Source organism: Patagioenas fasciata, chromosome 11 (assembly GCF_037038585.1).
Source record: "Patagioenas fasciata isolate bPatFas1 chromosome 11, bPatFas1.hap1, whole genome shotgun sequence".
NCBI classification, from domain to species: domain Eukaryota; kingdom Metazoa; phylum Chordata; class Aves; order Columbiformes; family Columbidae; genus Patagioenas; species Patagioenas fasciata.
Window position 1 is genome coordinate 22842682 of NC_092530.1, and position 16665 is coordinate 22859346.

The window sequence follows — 16665 nt, forward strand, 5'->3', positions numbered from 1 at the left end:
TGAAACAAAATGGAAAGGAGGCAAGAAGACACCCAATGTATCTGATTTTTTTTTTTCTAAGTAAATATTTCCTCTCTATTTTCAGGTGAATGCTCTGTGAAAATTTATGACAAAAATTGAAATTTTAGGCAATGTTTTACAGACAATATTTTTCTATTAACTCACATATGAGGGAACTCTAAAACTTGGTATGAATTAAGGTGAACCCTTACAAGAAGCACCTAATTTGCCATCATAGTGAAAAAAATTAGACTAAGAAAATGCTTTGGTGAATTGCTAGGCATACTGTGTATTCATGCAATGCATTCCAAGGCAGGTGGAAACATTAAATAAGGAAGAACACATTGTCCTCTCATTTTCAGAATGATTTCCTACTTAAAGATAGACATTTCGCTTAATTTTCAGTCACTTCAGAGCAAGTAACTTTCTCTAAAATCCAAAGAATGTACCTGCTATTAACAATCTCAGCAGTATCTAATAAAAAAGCACTTAAGCACAAAAGGCACTTAATTTATACGATGCATTGCTGTAAGTTATAAACCCTAGAATCCTGTGCAGGAATTAAATATTCAGTTTCTCTTTTCTGATTCAACTGGGATTTTTACCCCTCAATCGTGCAAGCTTGACAGCGGGGGACAACGAGTCAAGTCAACCCTCCAACAAGAAACTGTATCATGGTAGGTGCTGGGAAGAGAAGAGATGCAGGTCTGCTCAGGGAAGTCCAACAGGTAGACAGTTTACGGACTTCCAGAACATTTCCAGTTGTCAATACAGGAATTAACACGTCATCTGTTTTCATTGAACCCTCTGGTAAAGCTATCAAATTGCAAATTTAGTATAGGCAAGTATCTTGCTAAAATGGGGTAGAGCAGGAATGGAAAGTGCCTGAACCAACTGTATAGATCAGATGTGCTGGACAAATGCTAAGCAGAAAGCTATAGGAAGGACAAAAAACCATATTCTGCTTAGAATATATTAAAAAGACATGTCAGAGGACCAGTCTGTCTGGGGAAGGGCATGGAAAGAAGGAAGGTAATAAAGCAATAATCTCAGACGCAGCTCTGGAATTACCCAGAGTCTGCAGCGCTTTGTAGGGATTTCAAAGAGCACATTTAGAAAACTTTGTTAGGAATTAAGAGAGTAGGGTCAATAAAGTTAAACTCTATCAATAATCAGTCTGTAATATGCAGAAGGATCTTCCACCACAGTGCCCGAGGGCTACCCCTGAACTTAGAACTGAACTTCAAATTTAAAAAGACCCATTTATTGCAGCAAGTCATTTAAGAAAATCTTATTATGAAAAAAGGTCTAAAAATAGAGCTTTTTTTAACACTCAGGGCTGACACACAGCTTCCTTCCTACCCTTCTATGCTGAGAACATCTATGGACCAAGTTTTGTAAGACAAATATTTGATGAGAAATTTTAAAGTCATTAGCTTGGCCATAACAGCATCTCCTGTGACTGCAGGGACTTGGGAGGCCAGAGAGGTCACCCTGGGAGCCACCGGAGTATCAGAACCCTGGGCCCGGCTCTGTGCTCACCTCTGCATAGGTCACTGAGACCATCACCCATGGGAGGGTTGGGGATGGAGGACAAGCCATCTTCTCCCACACCTGGTTACCTTCATGCCCCTGAAGGATTACGGCCGTGTCTGCAGTGCACCACGGTGTGCTGGAAGGGGATTTTTACCTCATACTGCGCAAACCGGTGCCCATGCAGAGGCAGCACAGGGCTTCCCGCCGCTCAGTCAAGCATCCGCCACCGCACGACACCTCAGCACCGCTGCCTGAGGTCACTGTGGGCCAAGGGGACGCGCCAGCTCCCCAGCACTGCCTTGGGGAGCTCTAATGCGGGGTGACACCACAGCTGTCCCCACAGCTCTCACCCTCACGGGCACTTCTGAACATCCCCACAGCCCCAGAGGCTCAGCCACAGGCATTAGCAATATCTTGGCACACGGTCTTCAGGAGGAGAAGGGTTGCAAAATTCATCGTAAGCTTATATTTTACTTGAGTATTTACATAAGATGTGTTCAAATTTAAATAGTCCTCCACTTTCCCTTCCATAATTCAAAATATTGTGGTAGTATGGGATGCTATTAATGCTAGATTGCTACAGATACCAACTGCCTGAGACAACAGCCACTTGGAGTATTTCACTCCCAGTGAAAATATCTAAGGTGAAGGCTGGGAGCTGTGTGCAACATGACATCCAATAGTGAAATATCAAGTTATTTTTTTTAATAGTACTGTCTAAATCATGGATATTTTTAAGAGGGCTATCTAGGCCCTAGAACTCGACCTTGCTCTTTTGTTGTGGTATGTTACCACAAAAAAGAAAATGCCCAGAAGTACTTGCCAAATGTGGTTCTTAAAAAGGTCCTTCACATCCTTCGGAGCAATGACTCTAGGGACTTAACTGAGATTCCTGCTATGACTAAGGGTACCGAGATCCTGCTCCGCTGTTAACTCATTCAACTTACGCAGCAACACACCAAAGCAAACGAATCCACCACAGTTCATACTTGCAGCAGATTTAGCTTTTGGGTGTTACGTATGAAAATATGCACTCAATTTCAAAAATTTCAGCTTTAAGTCAACTTCTGATTTCCAATCAGAATACCCCACAAAGATGTACTTTATCACCCCTCATACCAAACAGAGTTTTGCTGCTGTTTTATAAAACTCAGTCCTAAAGGCACTTGCCACTGAAGTCCTGACTTGACGAGGCATGAGATCATATGTACATGCGTGAGATGGCAACCAAGACCACTCTCTTCAGCAAGAAATTTTGTTTCAGCACAATTTGAAGATTTTGCTGACAAATCCCTACTGTGTCTTCTACAGGTGCATGCCCGTGAGAGCCAAAACACATCAGCACCATCTGGACTGAACTGAATGCACTTGGGAACTGCTGGAGTACCCTGAATGCTGTTCTGGGCAGGTAGAGAAAATCCCAGAGCACAGGGAATTAAGGAAACACGCACGTGTTTCTGCCTGGGAAACATTACAGGTTTGTGACAAACCCAGTAAGCGCTACTCATGAACTTTGTGGGGTAGTGGGTGTTCACAAGTGCTGAACAATCCACCATCAAAAATGTCGAATGTTTAATCCTGCATCCCTTCTTCATTCTGCTTACTTACGTTTTCTAAAACTCAGTGAAATCAGTTCCAGTTTGAGGGATACTAAGACTAAACATGCTTTATTCCGAATACAAGCTCTGGAGCTGTAAATGATTTATATTAATAATGGGAAAAATCTGTCATGTATAAACCATATACACAAACAGTAACAACCACTTCAATTTGTTAATCTGAGAACTTCTTTTCTCTGATTCTGTTTCATAAACAAAATATTTTTTTTCACCAGACATTATCCATTATGTTCATCCTTGGTGTAGTTACAAGGCAAAAAATGTGGATTATTGATGAAATAGATCATAATGGCTCTTTCCAAGCCATTATCATTTATCATTTAAATGTGTATTCAATGAGCTTTAATCTGCAAATTTGTCACGATTGGGAGCCATTACAATTTAACAGATTCATTGTGTTTGCTTTATTCTTTTTTAATACGATGCATGGTGTGTGTTCTGTAGACTACATGTAAAGCAATTTCACTTATCAGAATGGACTTTTTGAAAAGTCACTAAAGATGAACAACAGCTGTTTATTAAAGCCTTCAGTCTTTAAAAACCAACAATGCTGAAACACCATATTGTTATACTAATAAACGAGTCCTGCAAAATCTTCATAACCAGGCATATTGATTTTGCTTCTGAAAAGTCTCAATCTCCCATTACTTCTAAGACCAGCACCATGACCAGTCATGTCTGAGATTTCAACTATACATTTTCTCCAGTCCCCTAAATAGGTACTTTTTCTAGTTGTTGAGACAAAGCAAAACGAAAGAATGCTCTCTCACTGGTATTAATCAATCTGAGCTGTGTACCATATGTCATCAAGGATCCAAGCAATACCAATCCTTGTTTGTTTGTTTCGTTGCTTTTTTAATTCACAAGAATCAATAATAATAAGAATAGTATGCAACACTTCGGCTAAAGTAAAATAGCACCGAAAGTTCTGCATTTTTGAGAAGGAAGGTGATATTGGATTTTTAGGTCTGTTTGCATAGCTGCAAAGTTTACAAAACTACAAGAAATGTCATCAGTTGGCAATACATGAGCTTTTACTGGTTTTTGGCTATGGCAGATTAATTCCACATCCAGTTTGTATATAATTCAATTAACACTTTTTCCTACTCAAGTTTTGCAGTTTCCTGAACAAAATCCCTCTGAGACTGCGCTGCTCTCTAGCTGAGCAAACTCCCCTTGTAGTCACCAGAAACACTCCAGTTTGCTTTGACAGAAGACATGATGGGCAAATGCAGAGTAGTTTATCAACCCAGAATTCGGATCATCCTCTGGTTGTGATCTCCCTTTCCTTCTTGACATCATCCACAAACGCTGCGTGGTGGGAAGGCTCCCGAGCCAGGCAGGAGGCAAGATGCCGACAAGAGAACAGAGTGGTTGATTCCGTTCCGTTTTACCTCGTGCCTTTCTATTTTGCATCAGGCTGCTCTGAACTGGTTTGGGGTGCACATGCACATGCGATTGACAGCTTTGACAAGATTAGTTGGAAACTGTGGCCCCTCAAAGGTCCAGAAGACGCTGCGTGCTCCTGGGTGAACAGCCCTGCTCGCCAAGCCACCGCAGAGCTCGGAGGCTCCGTGTGTCCTGAGAGGGGGGTTCCAACCACCCCCAGGGCCATGCCTGCGGGCTGCTAAAAGCAATGACAGTGCTGAAGGCTTTTCTCGTTATCCATCGCAATATTGTCATCGCACAAAAAGCCAGCGGAGAGCTGCAGTAGGACTGAGTGACACTGCTGCACTTTGCCCACACGAGGTACACGTGGGCATCTCATGCCCCCCTTAAGCATTGCTTGCCCCGTGTTCATATATTAATGAATTATTTGCAGATTTTTCTGGAGACAGCCTTAAACACAAATATTTCCAAGCATTAAAAGACATGCCTCTAAAAATAAAAAAGGAATCATCTATTGGGCTTAACACAAAATGATCTCACATAAAAGGAAGTATTTTTTAACAGCACATATCTACTTTATGGCTCTGGTCTCTTAACTTACTGCTTATGAGTTAGGGAAACAGCCCCTTGGTGGATTACTTTTCATAGTTTGCTCAGTAATGTGTTTACAAAGCCATTGTTACAACTAGATGCTTATATATTTTGATATACAGCATGCACTGCAACAGTACATCTTCAGAGATTTCACACTTATTTTAAAAACCTATTCAAATGTTTCTTTACCTTCCCTCCCAGCAAAACACAACTTTATTGCCAGATACTCCAGGGTTCCATAGTCCAGTCTGACAGTAATTAAGGCAGAATTAGTGGTGCTTCGCAAGAAATGGTAACAGTGGCAAGTGTACAACACGATGGGCCAAATTCATCTCTGCCAGTAACTCCTCTGAAATAACTAACTTACTCTAGGAATTAATTTAACACTTGAAATTTCAAATAATGGCCTCTATTTTTAACTGACACTACCGAAGCATATCACTTGGAGCCTAAGAAACTTTAAGTAGATTTTATTCTCCTTTGTTTCAAAACTGCTCATCTACTCATTCACTTTCTGCCGTGTATCAAGTCAATGATCAGCTCCAGAAATCAGCGTTTTATTAAGATGATACAACGCATTATTTCAACACAACCTGCATTTGCTTAATGCTTACCTGCCCTTGATAATGCACAGTATTAGTGATAGACATTATTTCTAAACAACACAGTGAATGACACAAAACACATTGTCCAAAATTTTCTATTTGTGAACATCTGTAATATTTCCTCTATCCTATAATTATACAATACACCAATATACAACAAATCCAATACTTTGGTAGTACAGTCTGAAGAAAACTAAAGGCAGTATTTTTCTGTGCACGCCTTCTACTTAAACTCCAAACATGGTTTTAGGATCTTGCAGTGAGTTTGGACACTAAGCTCTAACAAAACTATCTCTTCCAAAAATTTAATGCCATCTACCTGCAGTTGCTAAACTGTTTTAGCTATATATACAACCTACAAAGCAATCTGGTTCTGCTGCATTTATCTAGCTGTACAAGCACCTAATCCAATTCAGCAGTATCTATTTGTGCATTAAGAAACCTCCTTTCTCTGATATGTAAAACCTATACATTTTTATGATTTTTTTTGGTGAAGAAGACAGCAATCCCTACAGAGACTTTAAAGACGACGGGATGGTGGCTGTTAGGAGGCAGCATCCCTCTGTGTTATGTGCGGGTTGTTTCTGGTCCTTCCTCACCTTGGGAAGGGGAGCAGGGTCCTCAGAGCATTCTCAGGACACTTAGGTGTTTTGGAAAACTACAAATTAACATGAGAAGGTGTTGCAACCTGATCTTCAAGCTTATTTGATTTTGGGATGAGAGGGATTCCTGAATAAAGTGGAAAACAGCAGGAAATACTTTATGTGACACTCAGCACCTTCTCCCTTCAGGTTACAACTGCATTCTGCTCTCCATAGGGAAAAAACAATTTAACCTCCTTTAACAGTGAAGGACTTGCACTATTATCTCCCTCTGAATGTTACACTGATTAGATTGGAAAATGAGTAACTTCTATCACACTTGATCTGAACTAGGACTATCCAGCTTATGTTTATCCCTTTACATCTACAGAACAGATAACTGCATGGATCCTGGGAGGCAGACACAACACTGATGTCTCTTTTGATCCCCGGTGTCAAGTTAAAGGAGAAAAAAATCAGAAGTTAACCTGCGATTTAACATGGGCCACTGTTTGGCTCCTGCTGCCAGTCTAGTGGTGGTTTAGAACTCTGCGAGTGCACCTCTGGCTCCCTCCTCACCACGCGGGTTCACTTGCTGCCATCTCTAATAACAGAGTCTGTGGCAGATTTGCAGCACGTGCTTTACTTCAAATGACAACAGATTTTTGCCTAAAAAAAACCCCACCACCTTCCCCCCTCCCACCATTTCTCTTGATTTATTTTTTTTTTTTTAAAGTACAGGGAAAGGTAGATTATTTCAATTAAGAGCTTGTCACTGCAAATTGTAAGCAACCTTTCCTCAGTTCAGTGCAGCAGTTGCAGTTTTAAGTTTCTCCCTGCTTCTGTCAAGATCTAATTTTCAAGGCCCTGTTACCATGGCAGCAAGTTGGAATTTTAATCCTGTACTAAAGGTCAAGACAGGTCACCAGTTTCAGTTCCTCTTCAATCTCCCCATAAAGAGTCACAAAAAGAAACTGAGATAAAGGTTTGACCTAACAAAAAATTCTAGTCTAGCACACAGCCAGACTTGAAGCTCTATGATTTGTATAGTCTTTCAAATTTGTCTGGAACTATTGAAATTCATCCTAAATTCAATATGGGCAGCACTGATTTGCATTCTCTCTCTCTGCAGAAAAGCACATGGATGTCCTTAAAATACAGTTACATGCATGTAACTTAATGGGAATACCCAAAAAGCAAATAGTTCATTAGAGTCTAACAGGTAAATAGCTGTGAAAGCAATCCCCTCATTATTGGAGATATTCACAATTTTTGCAGACTCCAATAAGCCTGACAGCTGCCTTTAAGTCTTTCTTGTCAATATGAGGTAGATGAGTCAACATCTTTCTTTCAAATCCTGTAAAGATCATTTTGTGAAGCATTTTGACTAAACAAGACTTTCCAGTAAGGGACAATTTCCCGAAACCTAAGCTACCTTCAGATTTTGTTTACTATTTTTATTTTGAAGGATAAAAAGCTCCTGTGGAAATTAGGAAATAACTTTTTATTTGCCAATTTTCTAGGCCCCCTCCTATGCTTTCCATAACATGGATTTTAATTGAACAATTGGTTTGCACCTACTGCAGTGAGACTACAGACAATTCCTTCCTCCTCCAGGGCTACATCATTTTTTGGGGAAGCTGTGGTTATAGCATTAGGAAAGTCTCAAAATGCATTCTTCCAAGATGCATGGATACCAGTCAGGAAAGCAGCAATCCGTCCAGGAATTTGGAACTGTAATTAGCCCAGCAGTGGGGAATATCTTCCTTTTTCACCATTTGGAAGATCTACTTGTAAGGTAAAGCTATTCTGTGGCTCCAAGAGCTATCCAAGACAGAGGATAATGCAGTGAGCACGGCCTGGCCCCACAGGGTGTAGAGAGAACTTCACTTCATAAAAAATAAGCCCTCTGGCCAGAAAATTAGTAGGCTTTGGAGCCCTGCTGAGCCCTCAGCCCAAAGGATAGTGGTAGCAATATAAGTTCCACTGGATGAAGAGTGTAAAGCTGAGAAAAATGTGATGGATTATTGGGGTTGTCAGAGGGATTCAGAGGAAAGATGCAAAGGATTAAGTTGTGATATTAGGAAAAGTGGCTGTTGGTCTTACCTAGGACATTTAGGACACAAATTGGGAGTTTCAAGCCCACTCTGGTATTATGAATGCCAAGCTTCCCAGCAAATGCCATTCCTCTTTCAGGGTTATCACCCATTTCCGAACAGGACTATGTTGCAGCAGGGTGCAGATGAATCTGGGTGACAATTTTCTCAGTTTGTCTCAGGTTACTAAAGTCTACAAAGCCAGTAAGATATGACAGGAAGAATGAAATGGGCTAGAGCAAAGAGCATGAGGGAGAAAAAGCCAGAAATGGCTTAGCTCTGAACCTGAAAGTTACTGACAGGTCGGAGTTTAGACAAGAGGGAGCAGGGTGAGGTCCAAATTCTGGTGGTCAGAAAGCCAAGCAAGGAGTTAATTTATATGCAAGTTTGTTTATTGGCAAACATGCAGCTCACAAAACAAATGGGTGGGAGAAGTACTGAGTGCGGTGGCTCCCTCTGCTCTATCCTGACTGACATTTTCAGGTTTACTGAGTACATTTGTTTTTCAAAATGAATGTTGAAGTTGCACTGAAGTTCGGAAGTGATTCCATCCCACAGAAATGTAAATTGGAAAGTTGGTTTGAGACTGGCCTTAAGCCACGAAGGCACAAAATATGCTGCAGGCCGTGGAAAAACTCTTTCACTGCAAGGAAACCTGTGGCAGATTTGCAGTCTAATTGCTTTCCAAAATGGGAACTGATACGCATTGGTCAGGGAAATACATCCTGAATCCAAACATGTTAATGTGTGTCTTCTACCTGTCTTTATTAATACTGACACTTCAATGGTCGCAGTCCAGTGGTTGCGTACAGTTGGCAGTGACATAGTAGCACATCCTACCTGAGACCAAAGTATTCAATTACCACTCGTTACTTAGGGCAGATGAATGTTGAATTTTTAATGGGGGTGTTATACAGTATCAGAGGAAATTCAAAAGGTTCAGTGCTCACTTGAGTTGCAATCAGCAACGCTGGCAAGAATTCAGTTGGTGAGCTTGTTTCAGGCATTCTCGAAGGCAGTAATTATGTAAGTCTCTGATAGTTAAGAAAAATTATTCAACATTGATCAGCAAAACATAAGAGAATTAATTTAGTTCTCTTCCCATAATCTTTTAAACTGATTTATAAACATGTCAGGAGAAAGAAATCATGGAAAAGAATGTGTTAGGAAATAACTTTATTTTGACAGGGAGGTTAAACTGTATGTGATCCAGCTGAATAATGAAAACAAATTAAAAGTCTAATTTAGAAATTATTTTGAATAATGGGCTTATCTTCAAGGATACAGGGCTTTTAATTATGACACTGGATTTTAACGTATTTCACATAAGTCAAAGTATTTTGCAAGTTTACTTCTGTAGGCAACTGTCCATAGGAAATGCTCATATGTTTTAGTCCCTTTTTCTTAGTATTTTGCTTAAAAGGAAAAGCCTACGGCAGTGAGGAACAAAATGATACAATCTCTACTATCTGCTCCAAATCCAAGAACTCATGAAGCAACACGATGCAAAGCAAACTTCTGACTAACGAAATAGAACAGTAAATATGAAAGATGAAAGACATCTTCTCAAAACAGACCCTTCTATTTTCATTTGTTGTTTGTTCCTTTAACAGGGTGCACCGAAGCTCTCTAAAGATTAATGGAGTTGCAATTACACGCCGCTGCTGTTTCACTTATCATAATTTGTACATGGCAGTGTAAGTCCCTTGTATTCATGACTTTCCCAGTTTACCCAGAGGGAATATCTTTGGAACTTCCTACTTCTAACAAACAGGCAGTACTTAGTTTCATGATTAAAGCTTGCCACACTCGCTAAGTGAAAATGAACGTATGCTACAAAAGAAAGCAGGCTATCTACACTGTGGGATCAACTGATGCTCTTCGGTTTTAATATAATTTATTAAAAACTGTAATTAGAAATACTAAAATTCCAGCTTCTTCGGTGTGTTACACCTGTGACTGGAACTCAGATATAGAGTTGGATACATAAATAGAAATATTCTTCCTATTCCAGCTGGAGATCAATTTTATATTTTTGGTTCATGTGATTGAACTGGAAATGATGCATCAACATTGAATGGATCCTAGGTTTTTCAAACCGATTCCTTTCGATGTTAAGAATTCATCAACGCATCTTGATTTGAGCGTTCTGAACAACATTACTTGTGGCATTACCCAATATACGATCCTTGTTGTAAAATCCTCTTGATGTCTGATTACTCTTCATAAGGACCTCATGCTGATTCATTTCAAACTGTGAATTACCTTTAATTCACAGCTTGAACATGGTGCCAAATTTTGTTTTTCATGCTCCCAGGTGGCTGTCCCTGACGCAGTGGAGAACTTCCAAAAAGCCATTAGATACTTAGGAAAAGTAGTTAGATGTCACGAAGCACATTTCCATTTTCAAACAGGCTGCTATCAAGTATTATGATAATCTCTGGGATTAGAAAAGCATTGGTATTTACTGAAATGTTTTTAGAACCATGAAGGAAAATCCTGGCCCAAGTGAAACCAGTGGTGAGCCCCCTTTGAAAAATCCTTGCTGAAAGATCACAGAAAGGGTGTCAGCTGCTTGTCTGGTTGCTGAGCCCACTGTATTTAGCTGTTCTGTAGCCCCCGCACAGGTTGTGTATAATTAAGTATGATGGATAACAAAAACTCTATAAAGATCAAATAAGCTGGTTTTGTCTGATCCATAAAAATTTGCTGCTCTAAGTTTTTAATGGTTTCCGGTAGCTCACCAAGCCCACAAGAAGGGCCTTTTAATACTGTATTAATACAGTAAGTATAGGAAGTAATTTTACGACAAGGAAAGAATACCATTATGATTACATTCTTCTTTTTAGCTAGGCTTTTATGGAAACTACTCAAGACTACTCTGCAGTGTGATTTCGAAACACAGGATGTGCTTGATTAAAAACGTTCTGGGTAGTTTCCAAGTGGACAGAGGCCAAACGCTGACAACCAAAACAGAACAAAAGGACTGGATGTTTGAGGATGACACACTTGCAATGGTAATTATATAACAGAAACCGAAGTGGAGAGCTGAGTTCGTACCCTCACATTCATGGAAGCTGACAGAAAATCCTTCTCATACAATTGTTTGCACCTTATCTGTTCCTGCTTACTATGCTCCATAATAAACTAATCAGAGCAGAGAGGCTGAAACCTGACTGCACAACACCCAATGGAGATTAACAGTGAATTTGACATTAAGAAAAGGGAAGCCGAGCGCCATAGTTTTATATAGCCTGATTGCAGCTACAAAAATTCAACAGTGTACACACACGTGCACACATCAGTGTTCAAAATTTCATTTTCAATATTTTTGAGTAGAAATTTGAATCAGAGGTTGATTACATGTACTCATGTGCAACATAGGTGCAGAATTTAGACACAATCCCAACTACGCTATCTTCTATTTTATCTGCTGCAAAGCACCAGGGATTTGGTTTCTCCAGCACATGGATGTAATAAGGTACATTGAAATAGTATAAAAAGGATGAAATTTGTATTTCAGAAACCTTTACTTAGACAAGAAGTCATGTATCTGCATCCATCTACAAAGCCATTGATCAATTAAGCGGCCTTGCAGTATGTTGCCTCTGTTTGGCCCCCTAAAAGCACACATCTGAAAATCAGTCTTGCAAAGATTGTACATCCCTTGGTCTGATACTCCATGATGCCAATGTATCTGCATCTGAATTCTGTAATGACGTGCAGGCAGCTTGGCTGCTGGAGAACGATACAGCATCATGAAGGTAAAGTATCTTTGTTCTGCACGCATCCCTAGCCGGTCATCCTATAAACTCAGTCAAGCAAGCACATTACTACCAATTCTTATGGATTTTTACCAAAGTCAACAGAATCTATAAGACTGTCACTAGGATCAATGTAAATGGAAAATATAACTTAAGTTTCACTTGAATTGCTCGTAAACTTACAAAAGTTGGGAAATATCCAGAAACATGTGGAGTCACCATCCCTGGATGTGTTTAAAAGGTGTTTAGATGAAGTTCTTAGGGACATGGTTTAGTGCTAGAGTTAGGTTAGGTTATGTTTGGACTCAATGATCCTGAGGGTCTCTTCCAACTGAAATGATTCTATGATCCTATGATTCTATGTCCAGGTTAAAAGGTCTCTAACAAATCATACAGATGAATGAACCCAAATCAAATCATTGATCAAACTGAAATAGAGATAACAAAGCCCATTGACAAAATATATTGGGAATTTGTGAGGGATACAATTTTGAAGTCAGTCATACCAAGCTGTGTGGTTGACTGGAGCGGCAAATGTCATTGGGGATAAGCTGGACTCTAATTTCACTCATACACCTTGAAACTGTCCAATGTTAGAAAACAGAATTCTTCTAAGTACAACTGATACCTGATAAATACTGTATTATTAAAATACACAATGACTGCAGGAGCTGTCAATCTATTCTGGTTTTATTTGGATCACACTATCCAGCTCTGCTTGATACCATTACGTCTTTCTGCCCCACTCTCTGCTTTAATTTCATTATCTCATCAAGTACTCTAATTCCCAGTGAAAGTGGTGGTAACTGCACATGCAGATCTAAAGAAACAAATTGGCCTTGTAATACCAAGTCTCACAGTGGACTGCCTTCTAACCTCCCAAAGCCCTATGGAAATCCTTAGAAGCTGCCTTAACAATTTTTCTGCAGTAAAAGAGAAAAAGTGATAGTAATGGGTTAGCTGATCTTCATTTGGAAGCTAAAAATAAAAGTAGCTTTATTGCAGCTCTGATCTCTCATGTGTAAAATCTATCACCTACCGTAAGAAGGCAGTTCATTGCAGCAGAAATCTGATTGATAGTACTAGAACTTTAGATCAAGCAGCAGAACAGAGAGCAACTGGTTCATAAAATATACTCAGTGTCTTCAGGTTTTATATCAGGCTTCCTATAGAGAGCTTTGGTCCCATTAAATGCACTATATACCACTGAGCTCTGAAGCACTGTTCTTTTGAAATTCAGCTTATAACTATAAACCATGATTGACAAGTCTATTACTGTTGGTTACAAACTATTGAAATATTGTATTTTATGGTATACTCACTAAAACATTTTTCACAGTGGAATCCAAATACACTTGCTTAAGGAGAAAAATCATTTTAAGATTAAATAATATTTTTTTTCTTTTTTTTTTTTTTATGGAATGTGCTTGATGCTAGGTTTGGATCACTCAGATGTTCTGAAACATAAATGCATCTACTCTTTTACCAACAAGACTGGGTCTAGTTGGTTGGATTCTTTTTTAAAAAAAGCCCTTACTGGAAATCAAAATAGCAAAGGGCAAAAATTGATTTGTTATTAAGTTCCATAAATAACTGCTATTCACGTAAATCAATCTATTTATCATTAGCATTCCTATGCAATTCTCATTCAATGTGAGGAAAACACATGTCATTTTAAAATTGAATCAGTCATTTAACCATAATTTTGTAAAACTTTGCTCAAGAATCTTTATTTCAATGCATAATTCCGTGACTTGAATTTATGAATAAAGACCTGGACCTTCAGAGCATGGTGGGTACATCAAGTGATTTGGCGCCCACATCTAGTCTCGCCCTGCCACTCTTATATAGTCACACACAGATCACTGAACTTCAACAAGTCCTTCCCTGTACACAAACTTACACTAAGAATCAATATATTTAAATCCAATTTGAAAACCTATTGTAGGTACCTCCACATTGATCTTTCTTCCCCTACAGGGATTTACTTAAAATCGCGTCCTTAGTAGATTAAGGGCAACCTCTAGAATAATTTTGAAGTAATTTTAAATGAAAATACTATATTCACACAAATGTCAGTTAAGCCAGTGCAGTTCTGTATTCAGTGGTTTAAAACACTTGAAAGAATAGCAGCTCTGAATTGAAATCAGACCCACGCATTTTCATAACTAGAAAATCAACAACCTACTTTTCAAAGTTATTGTTTAGTTCCTGTTTGAAAATTACTTTGAGATACTGGGCTAAAAGTAAAAACTCAGTTCGGTCTCAGCTCACGGCTGCATTTCTGCAGCCTTACACCAGAGAAGCACCAGAGAAAAATGGTTTAACACAATGGAGAATTAGCTCTTCTACAATTTTCAACTGTCATATTTACAGATCATCTGTGATTTTCAGCTGTTTCAAAGTGTATGAAACTCAAGATCAGCTTTTCAACACCAGCGAGCAGAATCATTCTGTATGATGTGTTTTACTCTCACTGTATGAATGTAAAAATTCCTGCATCATCTGTTCACAGGGTTGCATTTTCTATTGTAAGAGGCTTAGTATCTGATGAGAGAACCATAAAAGTGATTTAATTTTGGCAAGCTCTACGACCAAAATCAGCATTATTTCTGCTTAATAAACTCATCTTTCACACATACCTCTGTTAGCTAATGCTTAAAAAGAAGAAACAGTAATAAGCACTGAAAATATAAAACTGGTTTATGGTTAATTTTTAAGGACTACTGAGAACACCTGAACACCAGGACAAGATTATGAGCAGAGCTGGATTTTAGTTACCTTTGGAGAAATAAGCTCATTCTTCATGATAAATTCAAAATGAGACTTAAAGCTGGAAATAATAATACTTACGACTTTTGTGGCACTGACTTGGTTGCAACTTTCCCTGCTGGATCACTCCACTCTGCAAACAAAGGAAACACATTTTCAAATGTCAAAAGATTACTGTAGAATTAAAATGCACCCAAAGCTGTCAGCCCATCTAATTATACTCGGTTTCACAACATGCCACAATGCATAACATGTAATAAAAAAAATGGAACCGATCTGTTTTAGCACCACAGAAATTAATTTTTTAGCCTTTGTTTTAATAATGTTAAGCAGGAAAAAAACACAAAACAAAACAAAAACCAAACACCCAACCCTGGACTAGGATGATAAAGACCTACTTTGTACATTGTATCCTGAGGTCAGATGTTGGGAGTCCTACAAAGAAGAACACACACAATGTCAGCATTAGTTAAATAAGATGAAGAAGGTAAACCATATCTCAGCTTGCTAGATTAAGGGCACTGGCATTGCACAGACAGGGAAGGAGATGGGACAGGGACAGGATCGTGTGATTGCTAAAGCAGCACCAGTGACATTAGTTGAAAAAACCATTAACTGTGGAGACAGAGGATCACTGAGGGACCTTCTACAGTTCAGACAAGAGCTTGTCCTCAGCCGCTGTAAATCTAGGTATCCATTCATGGAGATACTGCCCAGATTTATACCCACGGTGGCCCCAGCCTTCTCCAGGCTTCGCCATGCAGGCAGGTATGAGCCATCTAGGATGTAAAACAGACCGCAGCACAAATGCAACTATGCATTATATTCAGCACCACTGCCTTTCTTTTTTGATCTCGCCGCTTGGAAACACAGTCACCGTTTATTGATAGTCGCAGTTTTTACTTGGACTGTGACACATAGGATTTGATAAAGACGCAGGAAGCAGATCATCACCTGATGGAAAGTGTTCCAAATCCAATGAAATCAATGGAAGTACAACAACTTCAAACCAGCAAAGAAGCTGGCTTGTCACACGGAGCATGCTAATGCCAGGATTCTTGCTGGCTCACAATAACTAAGCTGCTTCCTTAATGTCACCGTGTTTTCGCGCTTAGATTTTCTCTTGCCTTTATAGTCCACAGTGATTGTAATCAGTTTTCCTTCCAAGCAGAGTTTGATCATTAAAAATTAAGGTGTTATTTACAACCTCATCTTACAGCCAGGCACTACTTTGCTGGAAGTGTTAGTTCTGTAGGATGTTAAAGTCATTAAAGCTCTCACTGCACTTCCTCTTAGGGCATTATTAGTTCCTAATATTATACTGTGATGTCAGTCAGTCCCTTGTGAAGTAAATCATGCCCTAAGAGTAAACATGGCACTTTAAATTTGAATGTCAAAAGGATAAATTGTTCTGATAAGTTCCGCCTTTTTTAGCACACTTTTAAAACAAGTTTCTCATGAGGATATTTTTTTTTTAAATAGTTAAATTGAGAACTTCTAATAGTGCCGGCCTTTGATTTATATGGCTGCATAATCCAGCCACATTATGGTTAAGATCTATAATTCGGCTAGCTATAATTGATTTAATGTGATATTCTGAAGAGACACTTCTGTTGTATTTTTAAAGTAAAACTAGTAAACTTGGATACACTTACGTGCTTGCCTATTTCCTGAAATGCTAGTTTGAACAAAACAAAACAACCCCCCCA

At 39.1% G+C, this 16665-nt stretch overlaps 1 protein-coding gene across 10 annotated transcripts in view; it reads right to left on the bottom strand.

Moving 5' to 3' along the window:
- Positions 1-16665, bottom strand: part of AFF2 (ALF transcription elongation factor 2) — a 326277-nt gene that overhangs the window by 109209 nt on the left and 200403 nt on the right. For all 10 annotated transcript variants that reach the window (XM_071813581.1, XM_071813582.1, XM_065846895.2 and 7 more), the window contains 2 exons: positions 15355-15391; positions 15038-15089 (listed from right to left, as the gene is read on the bottom strand). In XM_071813581.1, the coding sequence (XP_071669682.1) occupies positions 15038-15089; positions 15355-15391 (89 nt within the window). The remainder of the gene's footprint in view (positions 1-15037; positions 15090-15354; positions 15392-16665) is intronic.